The sequence below is a fragment of the Hylobates moloch genome, unplaced genomic scaffold, assembly GCF_009828535.3.
Source record: "Hylobates moloch isolate HMO894 unplaced genomic scaffold, HMol_V3 SCAFFOLD_44, whole genome shotgun sequence".
NCBI classification, from domain to species: Eukaryota; Metazoa; Chordata; class Mammalia; order Primates; family Hylobatidae; genus Hylobates; species Hylobates moloch.
In genome coordinates, this window is record NW_026652319.1 from 378,715 (window position 1) to 404,971 (window position 26,257).

Sequence of the window (26,257 nt, forward strand, 5' to 3'; positions counted from 1 at the left end):
CATCATCTCCTACAATCTTTCCTTTCCTCCTGACTTCTGAAAACCTTCAAGGATCATTTCTGAAGGTTTGAATCATCTCTGACATTTCTTTCTCTCTCTTTTACTACAACCATGCAGTAGCAAGTTCTATATAGTCTACTTCTTTGGGGTACCTCAAACTATTTCCTCCTTTCCTGATACCAAGACCCAAGATAGGCAGAAGAAAGTAAAAAATATCAGAGTTGTAATCAATGGACAACAGAAAAACAATAGACAATATCAGTGAAACAAAAATTTGTTTCTTTGAGATCAATAAAATTAATAAACTTCAAGGTAGACTAATCAGGAATAAAAAAGAGAAGTCAGAAATTACTAATATCAGAAATAAGAGGGATGATACTACTACAGATCCCTCAGATATTAAGATGATAATAGAGAAATATTATGAGCAGCTTTATAATAAATATTATGAACAGTTTTATGTCATTAATTTTGACAACTCTGATGAAATGGACAAAATTTTTAAACAAACTACCAAAGCTCACTAAAGAAGAAATAAATAACATGAATAGTTGATAATTATGGTAAGTTTAATTTACTATGAATGTTCTAAACTTACATGTGCCTATTAAAATAGCCTCAAAATATATAAAGCAAAACTTGATATAATTTAAGAAATTCTTAAATCCACACCTTAGTGGTAGAATCTACCATAGATTTCTCAGTTATACACAGATCAGCCCAGGACCACCACATATGTCAATGGAAGTATAAACTGCACAACTCCAGACTGTTATGGTGAATGTCTTTGCTATAGTTGTGTAATGTAGCAATCCAGGGTCAAGCAAACAAATAGTTAATTAAAGATATAGGAGATTTAAGGTTCATAAGATAGATTTAAGGTTCACATCTAGAACCTTGTACACAATTAGTGGATAAATACATCATTATTTTCCAGCTTATATGGAATCGACCACTTCTAGGACAAAAAGTAAGTTTTAGCTAATTTCAAACAATTGTTATACTATAACCTGCATTGTTCAATATGGCAGCCACTAGCTTCATGTAACTATTTTTTTTTGTTTTTTTGAGACGGAGTCTCGCTCTGTCGCCCAGGCTGGAGTGCAGTGGCGCAATCTCGGCTCACTGCAAGCTCTGCCTCCCGGGTTCACGCCATTCTCCTGCCTCAGCCTCTCCGAGTAGCTGGGACTACAGGCGCCCGCCACCACGCCCAGCTAATTTTTTTTTTTTGTATTGTTTAGTAGAGACGGGGTTTCACCGTGGTCTGGATCTCCTGACCTTGTGATCTGCCCACCTCGGCCTCCCAAAGTGCTGGGATTACAAGCGTGAGCCACCACGGCCCGGCCTGCCTCATGTAACTATTGAGCAGTTAAAATGTGGCCAGTTCAAGTTAAGATGTGCTATAAATGTAGAATACATACCAATTTGAAAATTTAGTACAAAATATCTAAAATACCTGTGATAACATTTTAAGACAATTACATATTTAAATAATATTTTGGATAGTTTGAGTTAAATAAATTATTAAAATTGATTTTACTTGTTTATTTTTAGTCTTTAATGTGGCAACTAAGCATTTTAAAATTACATATGTAGAAGTATAACATAATACTTCTATAGAATAGCACTGAGATAATGTATATTCCATGAAAACAAAATGTCAGTAACAAAAGATAAATAGGTTCAAGTATTTTTAAAATTTTTTAAATGTATTTTTGAATAGCTCATGAGTCAAATAAAAATCATAATTGGTATTTGAAAATACTTCGAACTGAACAATAATGAAATTATTAATTACTATCAAAACAAATGGAATAAGGCTAGAGCAGAATAGATAAATTGTGGTATACCTTAGCACACAATATAGATGAAGAAATGAATAATCCTCAGCTACATAAAACTTTATAAACAAATCTCAGGAACATAATATTGAGCACAAAGAACAAATTAGAATGATACATATGGAATGATTTTATTTATGTGAAGATAAAATACATACAAAATCTAACATTTTTTAGGAATACAAACATGCTTGGTAAAATTATAGAGAGAAACATGGACACAATAGATGCTATCTGTAGGTTTTTGTAGATGCTCTTTATCAGTTTTAGGAAGTTTCCTTCTATTCCTCATTTGTTGAGAACCACAGAACACAGGCCGGTGGTTTTCTCTGAGGAAGGAGAGAATGAGATGGAATTGGGGAGAAGCAAAAGAAAACTTCAAAGATAATGGTAAGGTTCTTTTTCCTAAACTGAGTGGTTGATACACAGATGTTCACTGTATTGTAGTTCTTTATATTTGATACCTATACAAACCTTCAATGTATCTACTCAAAATTTATTAAAAAAAACAATTATTGATATAGCCAGAGGACAGAGTAGAATGTATATGTGGAAGAAAGAGAATTCAAGGTAAAAACCAAGGTGAAGCAATGTGCAGGTGACTTGTAGGTCACTCTCCTGTGTGATGGGCTTTACTGTCCTCTCTGAACAACGCAGTGTCATCCAGCCCTGGAGACAAAGAGGTGAATTAGGAAGGGAGAGTCACTGTTCAAATTGTGCTCAAAATCCAGCAAATGTAAAAGGGAGATCTATTAACGTGTGAGGCAGACCCAGCAGGCTTGATGCTTGCACATTAGTCTTTAGGCTGGAAAAATGGAAGTGAAGAAAAAGGAATAAAGAATGAGGACAGCAAAAGTGAGATTACATCAAAAATTTTACTCAGGGCTTTCTTCCAAGTATCTGGCCATTCCTGTCTCCTTTGCAGAGTCATCTTCCTCTAATGCAATCTAGCTGCTGACAACTCCCAAATTTTATCTCCAGTTCAGATCTCTTCCTGAGTATCTGATTCATGTATCCAACTCTCCACCTGACTGTTTTATTTTAGAAACACGTTAAGTTTAACGTGTATATACTCTCAGCGGCTTACAATATCAAAGTTTATTTTTCTTGGATTATGTGTTATCTGCTTCCTTGCTCCACATTTTGTAGCAGGATATAGCCCAGGGAGCAGCTCTTACTTGAGAATGCTGTTATTGCGGCAAGAAACAAAACAAAACAAAGCCAAAACATAGAATCTCTTAAAGCTTCTGCTTAGAATTGGTATATATCACTTCTCTCACATTTCAATGGTAGAACAAATCAATTGACCAAGTCTGATAGTAATCAGGTGTAGATAGCATAGTCCTCTCACTGGGAGGTGCACTGTAAGTCACCTGACTGGCACCAATGGACTCCATCACAACTCTGAAATCCCACGGGAAGCCTACCCTAAAGGAGGGGAACATTTCTTGCTTGGACTGTGATTCTTTTTACTGGCAGTAATTTCTAAGTTCAATTTTTGCCACAGCTCCTAGCTTTCCTCTCTGAAATGTGCCTCTTTTTCATTATCTGGCTTGGCCATATCTGAAGAAGCTATTAGGTTTTGCCCTTGGGACACCAACAGCTTTCTCAACTTCCTTATGGTCTGTAGATGGTGGGTGGTTAAGGGGGTTGCCTCTTTGTTTGTTTGTTTATTTATTATTATTATTATTTTTGAGACAGAGTCTTGCTCTGTGGCCTAGGCTGGAGTGCAGTGGCGCGATCTCGGCTCACTGCAAGCTCTGCCTCCCGGGTTCTCGCCATTCTCCTGCCTCAGCCTCCTGAGTAGCTGGGACTACAGGCGCCCGCCACCACGCCTGGTTAATTTTTTTTGTATTTTTTAGTAGAGACGGGGTTTCGTCGTGTTAGCCAGGATGGTCTCGCTCCCGACCTCATGATCCGCCCACCTCGGCCTCCCAAAGTGCTGGGATTACAGGTGTGAGCTGCCGCTCCCAGCCGCCTCTTTGTAATCCATCACTCCTGCCCCTCTCCTCCAGGCAATCATGCTTTGGTTTCTGTCACTATAGATTAGCCTGCATTTTTGGGATATGTAGATATATTCTGAAATACTGTATGTTCTGAAAATACACTATATATATATGATTCTGAAGTCATACAGTATATTCTTTTTTTGGTCTGGTATCTTTTACTCAGCATAATTACTTTAGATTCATCCAGGTTGTACCTTATTGATAGTTCATTCATTTTATTGCTGAGTAGTATTCCATTGTACAGATACACTACAATCTGTTCATCCATTCATCTGTTGGTTAACATTTAGGTTGTTGTCTATATTTTGGCTATTACAAATTAAGCTGCTCTCAATACCTGTGTACAAGTTTTTGTATTGATACATGGTTTCATTTGTCTTGGGTAAATACATAGGCATGAAATGGCTGGGTAACAAGGTAGGTATATAACTTTTAAAGAAACGTCCAAACTGTTTTTCTAATAAGTTGTACTATTTGACATGCCTACCAGTAGATTATAAGAGTTAAAGTTCCTCCATATCTTTGTAATAAACTTGATACTTTCAGGTTTTAAGTTTTTACATATTCTAAAAATGTATAGTAGTATCTCATTGTGGTTTTAGTTTGCATTTCCCTAATGAGTAATGATACCGAGCATCACTTTATGTGCTTATTTTTTTGGTCATTTGTATATATTTGGTGTTGTCTATTCAAGTCTTTTGTTCATTTTTTATTAGGATGTTTATGTTCATATAACTGAGTTTCTAAATATCATTGTATATTATAGAAAAACTCCTTTATTATATAGATCCTTTGCAAATATATTATTCCAGTCTGTGGTTTTTAGTTTCATTCTCTTAAAGTGTCTTTTGAAGAACACGTTTTTAATTTTGATGAAGTTGAATTATCTATTTTATCTGTTGAATGTCATTGATTTTTATGTTAAACTAATCCTATATTCTTACGATAAACTCCACTTATTCATGATTTATTTCCTTTTTATATGTTATCTTGATTTTAGCCCCTCCAATTTGCTAAAATTTTGTTTAGAAGTTTTGTATCAATACTCATTAGGAATGTTGGTCTGTTAATTTTCTTGTTATGTCTTTGTCAGGTTTTGTTATCAGAGTAATACTGGCTTCATAAATTAAGATGGGAACTTTTCTTTCTTATTCAATTTTCAGGAAGAGTTTGAGTATAAATAGTATTATTTTTTCCTTAAATGCTTGGTAAAATTCACCAGTAAAACCTCTGGGCTGGAAGTTTTCTTTTTTTTTTTTTTTCCACAAACACAAACATGTATTTTGTTCCCGGGGTGGAGAGAAGGGTGCGTTTGTGTGTATTTACTTTTACTTTGAACCAGACTTAATTACAAATTTAAAATTAACTGACATTCTCTTTAAATATGCTTACTTCAGTGTACCTTACCAAAGGACAAAGAGCCCACAGTTGAAGCCTATTCGCTCAACTTATCCCTGAATGGGAGAAGCATCTACTAAAGCAATCTAAGTTATAACCATTCTAGTTTTCCATGCCAGATTTGGATGCTTAAGCTTTAGAAACATAGCTACTGTTTTCCCATATTTTCTGTAAAGGACATGTGTCCTCTCTAGAAGGAAAGCTTACTTCAGATTTGAACATCTCCATTTGGAGAACTTTTGGACAGAAACACAACTTTCTAGAGTTTTTTTTTTTTATCTTTAAAACCAGAATAGAAAATTTTAATGACCAAGAATTTGCAGAAAACACATTGATAACACATCTCCTAGAGATAAATCAATTTCAGTAAATTTGACATATATATCTATTTTTAAATATCTATTTTTATATTTTAGAAAATATGTTCTAGTATTTTTTTCTTTTTTCTTTTTTTTCTATATGTCAAATGGTAATTTTTTTTATTATACTTTAAGTTTTAGGCTACATGTGCACAATGTACAGGTTTGTTACATATGTATACATGTGCCATGTTGGTGTGCTGCACCCATTAACTCATCATTTAGCATTAGGTATATCTCCTAATGCTGTCCCTCCCCTCTCCTCCCACCCCACAACAGTCCCTGGAGTGTGATGTTCCCCTTCCTGTGTCCATGTGTTCTCATTGTTCAATTCCCACCTATGAGTGAGAACATGTGGTGTTTGGTTTTTTGTCCTTGCGATAGTTTACTGAGAATGATGGTTTCCAGTTTCATCCATGTCCCTACAAAGGACATGAATTCATCATTTTTTATGGCTGCATAGTATTCCATGGTGTATATGTGCCACATTTTCTTAATCCAGTCTATTGTTTTTGGACATTTGGGTTGGTTCCAAGTCTTTGCTATTGTGAATAGTGCCACAATAAACATATGTGTGCATGTGTCTTTATAGCAGCATGATTTATAGTCCTTTGGGTATATACCCAGTAATGGGATGGCTGGGTCAAATGGTATTTCTAGTTCTAGATCCCGGAGGAATCGCCACACTGACTTCCACAATGGTTGAACTAGTTTACACTCCCACCAACAGTGTAAAAGTGTTCCTATATCTCCACATCCTCTCCAGCAGCTGTTGTTTCCTGACTTTTTAATGATCACCATTCTAACTGGCATGAGATGGTATCTCATTGTGGTTTTGATTTGCATTTCTCTGATGGCCAGTGATGATGAGCATTTTTTCATGTGTTACTTGGCTGCATAAATGTCTTCTTTTGAGAAGTGTCTGTTCATGTCCTTTGCCCACTTTTTGATGGTGTTGTTTTTTTCTTGTAAATTTGTTTGAGTTCAGTGTAGATTCTGGATATTAGCCCTTTGTGAAATGAGTAGGTTGTGAAAATTTTCTCCCATTTTGTAGGCTGCCTGTTCACTCTGATGGTAGTTTCTTTTGCTGTGCAGAAGCTCTTTAGTTTAATTAGATCCCATTTGTCAATTTTGGCTTTTGTTGCCATTGGTTTTGGTGTTTTAGACATGAAGTCCTTGCCCATGCCTATGTCCTGAATGGTATTGCCTAGGTTTTCTTCTAGGGTTTTTATGGTTTTAGGTCTAACATTTAAGTCTTTAATCCATCTTGAATTAATTTTTGTATAAGGTGTAAGGAAGGGATCCAGTTTCAGCTTTCTACATATGGCTAGCCAGTTTTCCCAGCACCATTTATTAAATAGGGAATCCTTATCCCGTTGCTTGTTTTTGTCAGGTTTGTCAAAGATCAGATAGTTGTAGATATGCGGCATTATTTCTGAGGGCTCTGTTCCGTTCCATTGATCTATGTCTCTGTTTTGGTACCAGTACCATGCTGTTTTGGTTACTGTAGCCTTGTAGTATAGTTTAAAGTCAGGTAGCGTGATGCCTCCAGCTTTGTTCTTTTGGCTTAAGATTGACTTGGTGATGTGGGCTCTTTTTTGGTTCCATATGAACTTTAAAGTAGTTTTTTCCAATTCTGTGAAGAAAGTCTTTGGTAGCTTGATGGGGATGGCATTGAATCTATAAATTACCTTGGGCAGTATGGCCATTTTCACGATATTGATTCTTTGGGCTGGAAGTTTTCTTTGTGAGAAGATTTTAAATTACAAATTCAATTTCTTTAAAAGATACAGAACTATTCGTGTTATCCATTTCTTCTTTAGTGAGCTTTGGTAGTTTGTTTAAAAAATTTTGTCCATTTCATCAGAGTTGTCAAAATTAATTACATAAAGCTGTTCATAATATTTATTATAAAGCTGTTCATATTTCTGTATTATCATCTTAATATCTGAGAGATCTGTAGTAGTATCATCCCTCTTATTTCTGATATTAGTAGTTTCTGACTTCTCTTTTTTATTCCTGATTAGTCTACCTTGAGGTTTATTAATTTTATTGATCTCAAAGAAACAAATTTTTGTTTCACTGATATTGTCTATTATTTTTCTGTTTTCCATTGATTACAACTCTGATATTTTTTACTTCCTTCTGCCTATCTTGGAAATTTTTTTCCTTGCTTCTTTTTCTAATTTCCTAAAGTGGAAGCTGAAACCTTTTTTTCTTTTTTCACACAGACATTTGTCCCTAAGTTTTTCTTTGGTGACATCTCATAAATTTTGATGTTTTCATTTTCATTTAGTTCAAAATAATTTCTAATTTCCCTTTTGATATTTTATTTGATCACTGTCTTATTTAGCATTGTTACATAATTTACAAATATTTAGGGGACTGTCAAGATAATTTTCTGTATTTGATTTCTACGTTAATTACACTGTGACCAGAGAACATACAGTACTTTGTATTATTTAAATCCTTTAAAATTTCTTTGGTTTTATTTCATGTCCCAATCATACAGTCTGTCTCAGTGAGTAATCTGTATAACCATGGGGGGAAAATGTGTATTCTGCTGTTGTTGGGTGAAATGTATAAATATCAATTATGTTAATTGATTACAAAGTTCAAGTCTTCTATAGCCTACTGATTGTCCTATTACTTGTTTTATCAGCTATTAAGAGGGGGTATTGACATCTTTAACAATAATTGTGAATTTGCCTACTTCTTGGAATTCCATCCAGTTTTTGCTTCCTGTATTTTTAAGGTCTGTTATTAGATGTGCAAATATTTAGAAGCGTTATGTCCTCCTGATGAATTGACCTACTTACCATTATAAAATGAACTTCTTTACTTCTGGTAATATTTTTTTGTTCCAAAATCTACTTTGTAAACCCATTACAGCTTTCTGATTTGGGTCAGTGTGGTATGTCTTTTCCCATTTTTTTATTTTTGACCTCATATATCTTTATATTTAAAATATGTTTCCTGCAGGGAGCATATATCTAAATCTTACTTTCTTATACAATCTGATAATCTCTGCATTTTAATTAGAATGTTTAGACAATTTACATTTAATTTAATCATTGATATGGTTAGGCTTAAATCTACCATTTTGCCATTTCTTTCCTATTTTTCCCATCTGTTTTTTCTTCCCTTTCCCTTCTTTCTGTTTTCTTTTGGATTTTGCATGTTTTATGATTCAATTTTATCTTTTTTGTTGGCTTATTAGCTATAACTCTTTGTTTAGTTTTATTTTAGTGGTTGCTATAGGGTTAATAATAGGCATTTTTAGCTTATCACAGTTGTGATAGGCTGAATAATTGCCTCCAAAGATGTCCATATCTGAATCTGTGAGTATGTTTCCTTATATGGGAAAAGGGACTTTGTAGATGTGATAAAGTTAAGGATCTTGAGGTGAGGAGATTATTTTGAATTATCTGGATGGGCCAGAGGGTTAGTGTGGGGGAAGGTTATATGACAATGAAAGCAGAGATTGGATTCATGTGGCCAGGAGCTAAGGAATGCTGACAACTTGTAACAAATGGAAGATGTAAGGAATGTCTTCTCTGGATCCTGCAGAGGGAACCAGCCCTGCTGACACCTTGATTTCAGCCCCTTAAGATTCATTTGAACTTCTGACCTCCAGAACTGTAAGAGAATAAATTTGTGTTATTTTAAGCCACTAAATTTGTGGTCATTTGTTATAGCAGCAATAGGAAACTAATACAATGGTCTTCCTATAAGTGGTATTGTACAGCTTCAGCAATAATATGAGAATATCATGATAGTAACTTGATCAAGCTAAGGAGCAGCTGTCAATGGAAATAAAGTAGCACTTCACCTGGTTTTCAAAATGCCAGGATCATAGAATAAATGTGTCTAGTCACGTGCTTGTTAGAAGTATCCAGAGAGCCTAACAATTTGATCCACTTAATTTCTTAAATTAGGTTTCTTGTTGGAAAAGAAGTCTTATTGATTAGAAAATCCAAATGAGCATCTCCTGATAGTGCCTGTGAATACATTAGAAGCTACCTTTACTATAAAGTAGATGGTACTGAATATTTGAGATGCTTGAATTTCAGTCTCCCTGGATATAGTTATAATTTTGATACCATAAAAAGTAGAATCCATTCCAAATGCATTCCTCTGATGGACTCAGTACATGGAACTCATGTTAAATGTAACCTTTTGGAAGAAAAACTTAATAAGTCTAGTAGATTATAGCAGCTAAAATATAGTAAGCTAGGATGCAAACAATGTTAATGAAGTGATAATTATTCACTGAATTTTCAAGGAATTATGAAGTTCTTTATGACATTTCAAACAAAGTATATGGTGTTTTGAGTAAATTGTTATAAAAATATAAATTCGTATCTGTGATGGTAATTTTGCCTGATATTATGGTTACAGAAATGAGAAGGGCTTTTATACCTCTTTGATTCCCTGCTGAGCCTCCATTCCTGACTCTAAGAAATCTTCAGTGAGACTCTTTAATGGAATAAAGCAGAAAGAATAATTATACATGATGTTATATGCACTCATTGTTCTTGATTAGAATGGAATGGGCAGTGAGTAACGCATACAGGAATGATTATATGTGTGAAAAAGATAATCTAGATTCCAAAAATAAAAATCACACTTGTACAGTACAACCATGGGGCTGCTCACAGATTGTTCAAGATCATAAAACAATCTTAGGACATTGATAAAGAGAAAACAATCTTGTGTTGAAAAAAAACTATGAAGAACCAACTCTGACTCAAGTAGGACTTTTTTGCTAGAAATTTAGAGGAATTATGGGAAATAAAATATTTATTGTAAAGGCATATCCAAGTAGCTGAAAATGTATAGCTATTTAGGTATCTAACTTCTTTTTCTAGAACCAGTTCAAGAGATGTTGATGTTTTAGAATTATAGGGAACAACACAGATTTAGATCCTAAATTTAAATTTTACTAAGAATCTAATAAAGAAGATTACCACTAGAATCCAGGAGTTCTCATTGTACTCCTAGGTCTGATTTTTGAAAGTCAAAAGCTCTCTGGCCTGAAAGAAAAACTGGAGCTTCCCAGTTTTAAATTCCATGATCAGTTGTTTGACAGAAATTAAATTCATTCCCATCCATGCATGCATCTATCCCTACAGCAAATATTGAGTGCTGACTATGTGTCTGGCACTGTTTTATTCTCTGGGGATATAGTGGTTCTTTCTTTTCATTCCTTAGAAATACGTTAATACAACTCCCTCCGTTTTAGAAGAAATGAAGACCTGAGTGATAAATGACTATCTGAGGTGACATGATTCACAAGTGACAAAGCTAGCTGAAGCTTATGCCAGCCAGCAGTATGTCATGCTGTCTTTGCTTTGCATATCTTAGACGGAGGTGTGGCTATTGACATTCTACCCTGCAATTTCACCAGATAGCTTTAAAATTAAAATTTTTGGAGTTGCCACAATTAGGACTTATTCACAATTAAGAGTATTTATTTTAAAAACTTTATTAAATTATTGGACCAAAAGGAAAATGAGAATCTAATTTCTTATGTACATGCGAATCCAGATTCCCTTAATTGCAGTTAAAAACATAACTGCAAACAAATGTCAAACCATAATGCCAAAATGACAGTTTTAAATTCTGTTTCACAAGTTGTTCTTTTAGAGATGTCTTCACATTGTCAATCAAAGAGATAACTGATTTTGCCACAACTCCTGCCTCTGTTAAAAGCAGTGAGTGTGTGATAACATAAGAAGCTTGGCAAGCCTCTTCTTCTGAGAGCTGTTGATGGATAGGAAATCAGAGAAAGAGGTGAGTCTTGGAGAAAAAACCTGATAACCATTTGACCCAGCCATCCCATTACTGGGTATATACCCAAAGGACCATAAATCATGCTGCTATAAAGACACATGCACACGTATGTTTATTGCGGCACTATTCACAATAGCAAAGACTTGGAACCAACCCAAATGTCCAACAACAATAGACTGGATTAAGAAAATGTGGCACATATACACCATGGAATACTATGCAGCCATAAAAAATGATGAGTTCGTGTCCTTTGTAGGGACATGGATGAAACTGGAAAACATCATTCTCAGTAAACTATCGCAAGGACAAAAAACCAAACACCGCATGTTCTCACTCATAGGTGGGAATTGAACAATGAGAACTCATGGACACAGGAAGGGGAACATCACATTCCGGGTACTGTTGTGGGGTGGGGGGTGGGGGGGGGGCGGGGACAGCATTAGGAGATATACCTAATGCTAAATGACGAGCTAATGGGTGCAGGAAATCAACATGGCACATGGATACATATGTAACAAACCTGCACATTGTGCACATGTACCCTAAAACCTAAAGTATAATAAAAAAAAAAAAAAAAGAAAAAACCTGATAAGATTTATTGTTTTCAATTATTACTTAGAACATTTCATAATGCTTTATACTAACAGATTAGCATCTGTATTAGTATGTTTTAACACTGCTATAAAGACATACCTGAGACCGGGTAATTTACGAAGGAAAGAGGTTTAATTGACTCAAAGTTCAGCATGGCTAGGGGAGGCCTCAGGAAACTTATGGCAAATCACGGCAGAAGACGAAGAGGAAGCAAGGCACATTCTTTACAATGTAGCAGGAAGGAGATGTGCCAAGAAAAGGGGGGAAGAGCCCCTTATAAAACCATTAGATGTATGAGAACTCACTCACTATTACAAGAACAGCATGGGGGAAACTGCCTCCACGATTCAATTACCTCCACCTATTCTCTCCCTTGACACATGGAGATAATGGGAATTACAATTCAAGATGAGATTTGGGTGGGGACACAAAGTCTAACCATATCAGCATCCAAATGGAATCACTCCAAGGATTAATCTTTACGACTGTATGAGTAAAGCAGATAATAATGAATTCAACAGATATTTACTGAATATCTTACATGGCCGGTGCAGGGAATAGAAATTAATAAGATGTGGTGCTTTAAGGGGTTAGCAATCTAAAGAAAGATGAAAGAGAGGAAACTAATACTTTCTGAGTACCTACAACCTACCAGGCACAATATTTTAAAATTCTTAAGAAGATAGCTATTATTAAAATGCCCACGTTACAGATAGGGAAAAGAAGCCTTAATTGCCCAAGCTTAACAGTGGTCAAGTTGGGATTTACTCTATGTTTACCTAATTCTAAAGTCCATTCTTTTTATATTAAGAATGGACTTTATCTTGCATCACTTCTTAATCCTTTGTCATATCTAATACTAGATATAGCTAATCACTAGTCATTGCTTCTAGAATTTATGAAAATATAACAAGCCTCAATGAAATAAGTAAACACTTAGTTTACATTTTTAGAATGTAGTTGTGAATTATTTTTATTCTATTTTCCATCTGAAGATATAGCTTTACTTCTTATTCTACCAAGGCACTAGAAAGCAGAGGACACCATCCCATATTTATTGAGTGAAGAGAAGAATACTGACGGGGTTGAGGGTGAACAAGAAATTGAGAGGAGAGGAGAAGGGACACAAAAAGAGCATTGCTTTCTGCAGGGCTGTGAGTCTCCTAAAGACTCAGTGTTACAACATGGTTCAGAAAGATGTCACACTGAGAAACGATGACAAAACTTAGCCCTTCAAGACAAATACTTAGGGAATTGTGCAAACAGTAGAGAAGAGAACATGAGTTATAAGGTCAGACCCAACAGAGCTTGATTTCTGTCTTTGCCAATGATGTCACCCTGAGCAAGAAATTTAGCCTCAGTTAAATTAACATCAATGTCCTCATCTCCAAAATGTGGAAAATGACACCTCCTTCACCAGTGAGGCAGGTGTGGCAGGCCGCAGCTCTGCTAGCCAGTGCCCTTGTGCAAATTTGGAAATGGCTTTCTTCTGGGTTGGTGAATTAGAAAAAGTGCTCCCTCGGTCTGAGGGAAGACCTATGGACACCGGGCTTGGTAACGAGAGATGGCAAACTTATGCAAGAAAAGTGAACCCCTTCCTCTGGCAAGTAGCTATGATGGCAGAGCCCAGGCTGGCCTCCTGTCCCCCTTAGCCCTTCCACTGAGCCTCACAAAATGGTGCATGGCATTGTGCACAGGGTGCCGTGAAGGCAAGATAAGATAATGTCTACAGAAGCACTTAGAGGGCTCCTCATTGTGAAACCTGTGGATAGGTGAAAGAGCTTGAGAAAGGGAAAGGAAAACGGGAGGGGAGAAAAAGGGAGGGAAGGAGAGAGGAGACAGAAGGAGGGATAGAGAGAAAATGAGAAAGCAGGTATGTTTAATCATGAGGTCCTGCCATATATTTGAAAACAGGAGACTCTACGAACCTCTTGAAATAAGGTGCTGGGTTTTGTGTATACTTTTCTGAAGTGAGTGTATTGTCTGTCTGTTCTCATGCTGCTATAAAGAACTGCCTGAGACTGGGTAATTTATAAAGGAAAGAGGTTTAACTGACTCACAGTTCCACATTGCTGGGGAGGCCTCTGGAAACTTACAATCATGGAGTAAGGCAAAGGAGAAGCAGACACCTTCTTCACAGGGCGGCAGGATGGAGTGAGTGCTGGGCAAAGGGGGAAAAGCCCCTTATAAAACCATCAGATCTCGTGAGAACTCACTCACTATCACAAGAACTACATGGGGGTAACTGCCCCCATGATTCAATCACCACCACTGGGTCCCTCCCATGACACATGGGGATTATGAGAACTACAATTCAAGATGAAATTTGGGTGGGGACACAGCCAAACCATATCAGTGAGGGTTCATAGCTTTTGACTAAAAAGAAAAAGATGAAGGACAGAGGAGAGGCCAAAAGAGAAGTTAATGTAATGCAGGTGAGGGTGAGGGAAGTGGATAAAACCCTTCCCTGTAGCCTAAAAATTATGCTTTATGGAGAATTGGGGACAATTTAGTAAACTGCATGTAAGATATATAAGTATCTTAATACTTAATACAGAGCCAAACAGATGCAGATGTATATTATTTATATCTCAGAATAATTTACACATAAGCAACTTGCACCTAACTTTAATTATGACTAAGCTTTTCCTCTAACAACACTCTTCATTATTCCCATCATGTTATGGGCAAATTGATCACAATAAATCTTTTTCTGTATTTTTTCTTGGAGTTTACCAAGATAAAGATAATACAGCATCTAAGAATGCAAAGGGTATGAGAGCTATTATAAACAGTGTGTGTTCTGGCTGTATGGTTGTAGGCCACATGCCGGTGTAAGCGAATTTCTCCAAGTGCCATATGTAGGCAGTCTTCAAGCTTAAACACATATGTCCTTATAAAATATATTTGTACATTTGTTATAGAGAATTCAGGACATTTCTTACGATAGAAATAGTTTTCCCTAAGGATGGAATTAGGTGCCCCCGTCAGCCCACAGGACACTTTTTAACCCACAATATGCCTGAAGGAGTGTTGCACATTCACAGTTCTGGGCAGAGTTCTGGCCTTGGCCACCAAGACCTTGTGTCCCAGTAGGATGGGAGCTGAGGGCTGTCTTTACAAGAATTTAAAAAACGGCCACACTTTTCTCTGACATCATCCTTATGCCTTGCTGCATCCCTCTCCATCCATAAAGGAAACCCCTTTCACCAGTCCCAGTGTGTCCATGACCAAGCTGGCCAGACTGTCTTCACCTGCAGAATCCCATGATTCGAGAAGACCTTTCTTTTCCTTTCATTGAAGATTCTTCTCTACCTTCCACTTCCTCAGCTGAGTGTGGGGAAGCAAGCAATGCCCAAATAAATAGATTTGTACTAATCAATGAACTATTTCCTAGTTACTAACTTCCTTATTTCTCCAAATTCAGAAGTTCTGCTAGTTTTTTTCTAGGGTCACCTCTGGCTTTTTACATCGTTTTCTCCTCTTCTGAAACTACACAGCTTCTAAACTGCACAATTTGTGACCTGAGCAAGGGCTCTGCTCTCCTGAGGGGTCAGGGAGGAAGGTTGGTGTGTATCTGACACTGCTTGGATTTACGAAAGCACACCCAGTCAGTGGGAGTGAATGGGGTTCTGGCCTTTGGTGAGCACATCTGGTAGCCTACTTCGTTGCAATACTTCCATAGCAGTGGTTTGGTACTTTGCCAAGTGGCAGATTCCTAGGCACTACCCAGACCTACTGAACCAGAATCTCCTAGGGTATTATCAAGCATCTCTATATTAAAAGTGTTTCCTGAGCCCAGCTGCTTCTTTTGGAGGGACGTTCACACCTCCAACTGCTTAAGGAAATTTCTTATTTAAAAGTCCCATTGGTGCTTCAAATCAAAGCTTTAAGAGCAAACTTGCTAAGCTGAGACAGGGTCAGTTTTCTGAAGGAAAAAAGTAGAAAGAGGAAAGTCAAGTTCAAGTGTGAATTTTAAGGAATGTCTGCGATCAGGTGATCACAGGAGGGAAGGGGAAAGAACCAAAACAGAGCTAGAAAAGAGACCGAATAACAGGTTGCCCTAGAGCCAAAACACCAGCGTTTCAAGACAAGTTAGGACAGTAATGTCAAATGTTCTGAAGGTCATTTGTTCTTCAGAATATCTTTTTTTTGTTTGTTTTTAAATGGAGTTTTGCTCTTGTCGTCCAGGCTGGAGTGCAATGGTGCGGTCTCGGCTCACTTCAACCTCCGCCTCCCAGGTTCAGATGATTCTCCTGCCTCAGCCTCCCAGGTAGCTGGGATTACAGACACCCGCCACCATGCTCAGCTAATTTTTGTACTTTTAGAAGAGATGGGGTTTCACTATGTTGGCCAGGCTGTTCGCAAACCACTGACCTTAGATGATCCATCCACCTCGGCCTCCCAGAGTGCTGGAATCACAGGCATGAGCCACCGTGCCTGGCTGAGAAGATCTTTTTAACCCTTAGGCTCACCATGTAAGCCGTGGCTATTTTACTACTACCCACTTGACATAGACACTTAACCCAACAGAAACTGACAGGGGGTAGGAGCTGGAGATTCTCATATTTCTCATATCTCTTAGGCTTCACTACCTATAAAATCCTTTATCAAAACAGTAAATGTCCTGACTTGCTCCCATTGCCAATACCTTCTCTGTCCAGCACCCAGAATGATCTTTCTACAGTGTCACTCTTCTGCTTAAATACCTTCAATGGTTCTCTTCATTGTGCTGAAAACAGCACCCAAACTCCCAAAGGCCTGCAAGTCCCTGCATGATGTGACCCTGCCTGCATCACTCATACTTACTATGCCACAGCCATGCTACCCTGCTGTCCTTTCCCAGAACTCACCAATTTGTCTTTTGCTTGTAAAGTTCCTCCCTGGCTCTTGGCCTGGTAACTTCCACTGGTCTTCCTTCAGGAAACGGGCAGAGTATCATCTTCAAAGTCACTTTTATGACCACCCTAGTCAAAGCAGGCACCTCTTCTATCAATTTCTACTACTTCATATCCATTATCACAATTTATAATTATTCTAGTCAGTTCTCTACTTTTTTGTTTTACTGTTTGTCTCTACCCTTAAAATATAAGCTATGTACTATGTACCCAGGGTACAAAGTACCTGGCATATAATAAATGCCCAATAAATAATTGACAGATTGGCTGAATTACCCAAAATGATCCATTCATTCACTCACTCAACAAATATTTATTGAGTGGATATGTGTGGCAGGCTCTGGGTAGTTAGAGGACAAGGCAGACAAAATCTGAAAGTAGCCTAGAAAAAAGAAGAAGGCAATGCTTATGTTTAGGAGTAACCCTGTGATTACATGATAACTTACTGGTCTACAAACACATTTTTAAAAAATTTATTTATTTATTTATTTATTTTGAGACAGAGTCTCACTCTGTTGCCCAGGCTGGACAATGGTGTGATCTCAGCTGACTGCAATCTTTGCCTCCCAGGTTCAAGTGATTCTTGTGCCTCAGCCTCCTGAGTAGCTGGGATTATAGGCATGAGCCACCATGCCCGGCTAATTTTGGTAGTTTTAGTAGAGATGGGGTTTCGCCATTTTGGCCAGGCTAGTCTTAAACTGCTGGCCTCAAGTGATCTGCCTGCCTTGGCCTCCCAAAATACTGGGTTTACAGGTGTGAGCCACCGTGTCTGTCATTTTTATTTTTATTATGTGACAGATATCATGTCTGTAAACTTAGTGTCACCAATTACTAAGTAAATGTATATTCTGGATAGACTAAAGCGAGAGAATAAAGAAGGTACAAGGGCAGTAATACAAGAAAAAAAAGAAAGGAAAAGAAGAAGAATAGGAGTTAGGTCAGTGATGTCACTATTCTCTGAAAGCTGATAGAAACTGTCCTTCTCAATCAACATTTAGAGGGTAAGATTATAGTCATAATAATTTTTTAAAAAATATGGCAAAACATATACATCCAAGTGTATGCTATTTCAAAGCAACTCCCCAAGAAAGCTATATATATATTCTACTGAGGTTGCTAATCCTCAGAGCATTCATAAAACTCCCTTCTTCAAGCTGCAGTCAGAGATAATTTATTAAGCATAGAAAAAAGGGAAAAATTTACTTTATTTTTGATCCCCAATAGTATTTCCCAGATTGATTTCCCATCATATTCACTGGACTTATTTTCACTGGACCTATCTGAGACTGTTTCAAATATCCAACGTATTCTTAAAGGATAAAGATCTGTCATACTGACGAGAGTCTAAAACATGTGCTTAAGCCAGTCCTTGGAGAAGAGTTCCAGAAACAATTAGACAAAGATAGGTTCTTCTCAATGACTTCAGTGAAGGAGACAGCATTCATCTGACTAAACAATTAAGCCTAATTAATCTGGCACCATTGGAAATATGATATTCTGGGTAATATAGGAACTGCTCAGATAACCAAAGTTCTAAACCAAATACTTTGAAAATTTTTATTTATTCCATGGTGTCTTTTCAAAGATGTATGATGTGTGTCCTTTGTATAGAATACACAACCGATTTTAATCTTTCTGACTATATATGTTAGCATATATAGGTTTTATCTCTGCTTACACATGCTGAATCTTTCAACTATCATTCCTTTTTTTATTAATAAGCCTGGCTCTTATACATTTCATTGTTATAAAATTGCAGCTTCTAATAAATGGCAGAGGAGGTGGGGTGGAATAGTCAGGTAAGTAGAGGCTACACTTTCAGTGTTGAAGGGTGAAGAATAAATGGTGGGGGATATCAGCTCTGCAGTTGCTAACCTTATTCAATAAAATATAAGTAATTATAAAATCATCCCAGGATGGATGAGAGATAAGCCTTGTTTCCCTATGAACTACACAGACTTGCTGCTTGCCTGGTGTAGAAACAGATATGGTGCCCAGGGAACAGTGTTGGCAAGAAAGAGTTCTGAGACAAAAAAATCTAATTCTAAGATAACTGCTACCCACTCCCCTGGTCCCATCCTCAGACTCAGCAAACAGGTTTGCAAAGGAGAACTAAAAAAAAAAAAAGATTGTAACTCTTCTAAATTATATTCATAAAATAAAATATAAACTAAAATATAAAAATGATAGGAAGAATGAAAAACAAATAACCTATCATGTGCCTTCTGTGCACAGAAAATGATACAAAACAAAAATTCCTGCCCTTATGAAACTTGTGTTCTTAGTTAATATAATAATTATATCAGTAAATGTAAATGAAATAATCTCTAAAAGAAGCCCAGATTTTTAAATCAATGAAACAAACAAAAAAAACCCTAAGATTTGTGCTATATATCAGATATGCATTTAAAACAAAAGGATTCAGAAAGAATGGGCAGACATAGCAGGCAAATGAAAACAAAAAGAAAGAAAGCAAGGTTAAAATATTAATTACAGATAAGGTTAAAGACAAATTAACTAAACAAAAGTATCTTGGAAGCCTGGACCAATGTACTTCTTAGTATCCTCGATACCACCTAAGGAGGTATCTTTGCTTGTGCCATATCCTCCAACAAGATGTGCTGACAGACAACGAGGAGAGAAGAAAAGTAGGAGCCAATAAAAGGAAAAAGTGATATAAAAAGATGTTTTCTGTTGGAAAAATGATAGAATCCACCAATCACTGATCCAGCTGAAATTTAGTAGTACAAGTATCACACGTGGTCTGATTTTTTTTTTTTTTTCAATAAGAATTTGACACCAAATGCAACTTGGGCTTCATTCCTACTTTCACCAACTGCAACTTTACCAAGTCATGTAACCAACTGGAGCTTCAGTCTAATCACTTGTAAAATGACGTGGTGGGATGCAATGACCTTGTAGGAGAAACATATCTTTAGTCCTGTGATTTCACTATTGTTATAATATGTCAGACACTGATGTTGCAAATATATATGGAATACTAACTTAAACATAAAATGTTTTTGTAAGAAATTATTGTTTACTGCACCTTTCATTTTTCAGTGTTAAAACCTCTTCCCTCGTCTGATTCAGAAGAGTTTTGGTTATCTCCAGTTCATTTTCTGCAAGGTTAATTCTTCTCTTTATGTCTTTTTCTTGCTTTTCTTTCGCAGTCAGCTCTTCCTGTAATGCTTTATATATCTGTTGACAAGTCATTAAAGAGTCTTCTTTTTCCTTAAGCAGCATAGTATGCCTAAAAAGAAATAGGAAAAAAACCCACCAACATGCATTATATACTACATTTTATATTTACCAAAGATGTATGAAGAGCTCATTTGAAATTATAGATTATAACTGTAACTTTAAAAAATTTAAATTTTTAAAAAAAGAATGGTTCTGTAATGTTAAAATTTTCCCATCTAGGCAGTGGCAACAGCAATAAACAACTGCAAGACAATATAAGCTTGAATTAGGTATTTTATATGTAAACAATAAGAAAATAAAAAAGATAAATGCCTTTTAAATAAAATGTTACTTAAATACAGTTTTAAGTTCAATTATTAAAAATATAAATTTAAAAATTGGTAATGCATACTGTGACTCAGAAATAATGGATTCAAACTTCAGTTTTTTAAGTTCTCTTTGACAGTCATCAGCTTCATTAGATTTATTCCTAAAATAATACAAAAGAAGTTAAAATATATTATTTCAAAATAAAGTATGTGCTTTTCTGTAGCATTATTTTACTCATCAATAGAAGAAATTTCTTAACATCTTCATATTATTATTTGTTTAAAGAAATAAACATTCAGTTTACTTCTATACTGGCAAACAAAGCTTCTGTCAGACTGATTTGCATGTAAATAAAAAGTATAAACTCTGCACAACACTAAAAAACAAAAACAAATAAACAAATATGTGAAGGTATTGGAAAGTGACTAAAAGCAGGGAGATTCTGGAGGAAAGTTGACACTTGGAATGAGGTGACAGCATGGGGTTGGGCTATTAAAAATAATTTTAAGCCTTGAGGGCAGCCCCCAGTCAGCATCCTGCAGGGGAACTAAAACTCTTATAGAAATCTTCAGTCTTTCTGGCCTATAGAACCAGAGGCCATGGTATTTGGGGCAACCACAGCTGTTGGAAAGTAAAGAAAGAATGCTGAAGAGGGAAGAGCCGGAGAAAGGGAGTCCCAAATACTCCATATAAATTCTGCCCCTAAACTACACATGTATTAAGCAGATTCCAAGCAGCCTAGTTAAAGAAAAAGAACTGAACTGAGACTGAGCTGTTATTCTGGACAGAGATTGCCATTTGAGGTGAATCAACACCACTTCACCACTATCAACAACAACAATGACAACAATATTTTTTGGAGAAATATAGCAGAATCCAGACTCTCCATAACATAATGTTCACAATGTCCAGAACATAGTAAAAAAGTATTCAGAAAAGTGTGACTCATTCTAAAGAGAAAGACAGTTAATAGGAACTGACTCTGAGATGACCCAGATATTGAAATGAGCAAAGATTTTTGAAGAAGCAATTATTAACTCTGCTCAAAGACATAAAGGAAAATCTATTCTAATTAATAAAAAGATGAGAAATCTCAGCAGGGAAATAAAAACCATTAAAATAACCAAATGAAAGATCTAAAACTGAAAGAAACCTTTGCCTTCATCTTATGAGATTGGGTTTTGTAACAATATTCAAAAGGTTAATATATTAAAAATTTAATATCCAATTTAAATTTATTCAGACTACTCATTAACTAGTTGTCATAATCTGAAAGTATCTCAAAATAGCTTGTAAATTACACAATGAAATATGTAAGATTATCAATGCCCTCCTTGCAGAATGACTTTAATTTCTACTAAGTAATAATGTAAAAATCATCATGAACATACACAATATTCATTTATTTTTAAACCTTTTTTATTATAAAATATAACAAAATTGTAAGATACAGAAAAGTGCATAAAACAATTATATAATATAATGAATTATTATAAGAAGAATACTCTGGTGATTACCATCCAGGTTAAAAAATAAAACCTTACCAGCTACTCTAGAAGTCCTTTTGTCCCTGGTTCCAATCATAGCCAACTCCCTGCTCCCTAAAAGTAACCATTCTCATGAATAATATTGTAATCACTGATTTTCCTTAGGGCTTTATTATCTAAGTTTTATCTCTGAACACTATATTTTCATTTTGCTTTTATTTTAAAGCCATTATAAATGTTCTCTGCCACTACCCTATTTTTGTAAAAATGTCTCCATTAAGGTATTGTATTGACATATAATGCACTGCACATCTTTAAAGTGTATAATTTGATATGTTTAACATAAGTATATTCCCATGAAGCCATCACTACAATCAAGTAGCACATGAGCATATTCAGAATCCAGATTTGGGCTTCTATCACCATTCCCTATTAGAGGAACCAGGACTACTCACAGAAATAACTGATTTCAAGGCTGGGGCAAAGTAAGTATATCTGAAATATCTTGTGATGCCAGAAAGTAAGAAAGTGTTTACAAAAAATGATGAGATAATATTCTAATGTCAGAAGAGCCAGTTTGAAGGGGCTTCTACTTACTAAGCCTAGAACAATCTGAGCACCAAAATAATTCAGTACAGTAATAAATTATAAGCCATTAAAAGAAAGGAATTGATGAGTCTGTACAATAAATAAATAGACGAAGGTAGGATCTTGCTTACAGTAGAATGCTAAGGCCTAACTAATAAATGGGGAGGATGATCTGGAATTTTAAAAAGTCATCATTTAGCAATCACTATAGTAAAACTGAGATCAGGCAAAAATCACTAATGGATGCTATATCTAAGGATAAATTTTGGTGAAAAGTAGTATATTTACATTCATTTAAAGTGTCTCTTCTAGACTTCTTATTAATTGAAAGAGAACAAACCCCCCAGTAATTATGCAGAAAAATTGAGCAACATCTTGATCAGGTGATCAAAATTAACATCACCAGTTGGGGTCAAATTGTTATCATGTGCCTCCAGATGTGATGCCCTGAGGACAAATCACCCCCATGTGGTTTTCTGGCTAAGAATACATATCCTTAATCTAATAGAGAGGAATCATCAGACCAATACAAAATGAAGAATTTTTTTATTTTTAAAAAGTGTGAGGGGTTCTGCATTCTTAAAAAATTCAGTGTCATTAAAAGACAAAGACAAAATGTGGAAATATTCTAGATTAAAGGAGGCTAAAGAGATATCCGAATAGACAAACTCCAGATTGGATCCTGTACTAGAAGAGAAAATGTTATAAAAGATATCATTAGGTCAACTGACAAAATTGAAATACGGATGGTAGATTAAAGTACTGTATGTAAATTTATGACACTGATTAGGCTGGCTGAAGTATCTAGAGGTAAAGGGCTATGTTGCATGTAACTTATCCTCAAAACGGTTCAGGAAAAAAAATTGTGTGCGTGTGTGTGTGTGTGTGTCTGTCTGTGTGTGTGCAGAGAGAGAGGGAGAGGGAGGAAGAGAAGGAGAGTAAAGAGGGAGAGAGAGAGAGAAAGCAAATGAGTTAAAATGTTAACACTAAGTGAAAATGGGTAAATACTATCTGGGTGCTCTTTGAACTATTATTATTTTTACAACTTTTTGTAAGTTTGAAGTTATTTCCAAATAAAACATTAGAAAAGAAGACATATAAAAATATTAACATACAGTTAGAAAAATGGGCAAAGGCTCAGATGAGTCACAAAGAAAAGAATACAAGGAGCTAGAAATGCAGGGGTACAAATTTTATCAATTTTAAAAGTTATAATACCCAGTATTGTCCAGGAAGCAGAGAAATGAGTATTTATAAACACTGTTGAGATTACATATCTGTATAGGCTTACTGGAGGACAGTGAGTTATTATGCATTAAAAGCCTTAAAAATATTCAAGTTTGATTCTAGCAAAAATTACACTAAAGAAATAACTGTGTGTGAATAGATTTAGCTACATCAATTTTCCAAGTGCCTTACTTATACAAATAAAAAACTTGGACATTCTAAAAACAAGATGTTAATAAGTTATGGTTCATCCATAGATTGGAATATTATGTAGCCATTTAATAATTTTCCATAAATGTATAAAGTAATGACATGGAAAAATGTCCAGGATATATCACTAAGCAAAAAGTTCACAAAACAGTAGATAAAGTGGCCGGGCGTGGTGGCTCACACCTGTAATCCCAGCACTTTGGGAGCCAAGGCGGGTGGATCATGAGGTCAGAGTTCAAGACAAACATGGCCAACATAGTGAAACCCTGTCTCTACTAAAAATACAAAAAATTAGCCGGGTGTGGTGGTGTGCATCTGTAATCTCAGCTACTCGGGAGGCTGAGGCAGAAGAATTGAGTCAACCCGGAAGGCGGAGGTTGCAGTGAGCCGAGATTGCACCATTGCACTCCTGCCTGGGTGACAGTACAAGACTCCATCTCAAAAAAACAAAAACAACCCAAAACAGTGCATAAAGTATATTCCCAATTATGTTAAAAATGCATACTACTTAGAAAAATGGACTAGAGTTCCCTTCCCCTCAAAGATACATCAAAGATGCATTGTTGTAGACTGAGAAATGGAGGCCAGAGACAAATAAAGTGCTTTGCTTACTTTGCCTGCAGCTGGGTGCAGAGGTATTGGTGGAGGGACTGGTTCTTCAGTACCTTTACCAGGAAGGAATCTTGACAGAAAACCATGTCCAAGAAATTAAAGATAAAGCCACACGCCTCAAGAAAACAATGCTGCTGCTGCATAGCCTACTTTCCAGGGGTCCTAAAGCATTTGATACTTTCCTAGATTCGCTACAGGAATTTTCGTGGGTAAGGGAGAAACTGGAGAAAGCAAGGGAAAAAGCCATGACTGAGCTGCCTGCAGGTGACATGATGACTGGGATCCTCTCGCACATCATCAGCTCTCCATCAAACTGGCAGATTAATCAGCTGAGCCAGAGGCTGGGCCCTAAGTGGAAGTCCATGGTGCTGACTTTGGTACTGTTCCAGATAGATATCTACTGCTGTAAGGCCAACCATCTCCACAATGTGCACTTGCGGGTGGTGGAGGTCTTTGTCTGTTGGCAGCAGTGCTTTGGGAAGCAGGCAACTTTCCAGAGCTTGCACAAGGGGCTGCAGGCATGGAGGTAGACCTCTCGGTGTTCCTGCACATGTTGGAGTGACAGTGCCTCTGCCAACCAGCTGAAGAGTATGTCTCCAAGTCACATGGACTGAATCCTGACTTTCAGTCAGAACAGGTGGTTTCTGGTTTAGTTTAGGTTTGTTTTTTCTTTTTAATGATCCTCAGATGGAAAGAGAAAACAGGGTTTCCACTTGACATTACTTAAAAGGCCAGATTACTCAGTAGATCTCCCAGGTTGGTTCAACAATTCGTTGTTTTTAATTGCTTGAAGATTGCCTTGTTATGATTGCACAGTTTTAAATTGTGTGATGGCCTTTTAATAGTTTAGTAAATCACAGTGGCTCAAAAAACCTCAAAAAACAAAAAACCCCAAAGCCCCATGTTATCACATTACATGCAGGTGTCTTATATGTAAAACATTCACTTTTATATTGCCTGGGAACTGAACTGCGGACTTTACTATTCATAATGATAAGAAAATAAAATGTAAATTACTTAAAAAAGGAAAATGGACTAGAAGAATATATCAAAATGTAACTATGACTTTTTTGTATATCCTTGTATTTTCCAAGTTTTACACATTTGCTTTGAAATCAAACAAAAATGTTTCTTTTACAAATGCCTTTCAGATTCAGCAGCCCTACCATAACTTTCACTATATGTTCAGACTGCTATGTACACTTTCCCAAATCTAGAAGCAGGGAAAGAAGAACTCCTTTTAGTGGTTATTTTACTATATAGATAATAAATTTGGGCTGCATTTTTTTTAAAGCCACCTAGCATCCTAGAAGTCCCCTCAGCATGGTTCCTTCCCCTGCCCCACACCAGTTAAGGCAGTCTTTTTATGGTCTACCCTTCATTACCCAATTGTTATCTTCACCTTCATTAGGACGGAGAAATTGGATGGAATAGGAAGAATGCCTACATCTCTTTAAGCATTGCATTCCTTCTTTTAGCAAATAGTGGTAATCCTTTCTCTTCAATTGCTATGAGTAAACCTTCAGAAAGGTCCCTGCTGCTCCTGCCAATACAATACAATACAATACAATACAATACAATACAATACAATACAATACAATACAATACAATACCATAGCTAGCTATTTCCCCCCACTTTGAAAGGTGATGCTATATGCCACTCCATTCGCTTATATGAAACAACCATTCTTAAACTAACTCCTTGATATTTCCACTGTGCAGTCT

At 36.3% G+C, this 26,257-nt stretch overlaps 1 protein-coding gene and 1 pseudogene across 6 annotated transcripts in view; one reads left to right on the top strand and one right to left on the bottom strand.

Moving 5' to 3' along the window:
* Window positions 1-26,257, bottom strand: part of LOC116463605 (interaptin-like) — a 219,127-nt gene that overhangs the window by 37,599 nt on the left and 155,271 nt on the right. For all 6 annotated transcript variants that reach the window (XM_058434757.1, XM_032146789.2, XM_058434759.1 and 3 more), the window contains 2 exons: window positions 20,491-20,568; window positions 19,945-20,148 (listed from right to left, as the gene is read on the bottom strand). In XM_058434757.1, the coding sequence (XP_058290740.1) occupies window positions 19,945-20,148; window positions 20,491-20,568 (282 nt within the window). The remainder of the gene's footprint in view (window positions 1-19,944; window positions 20,149-20,490; window positions 20,569-26,257) is intronic.
* LOC116463606 (death domain-containing protein CRADD-like) lies at window positions 24,498-25,094 on the top strand (annotated as a pseudogene).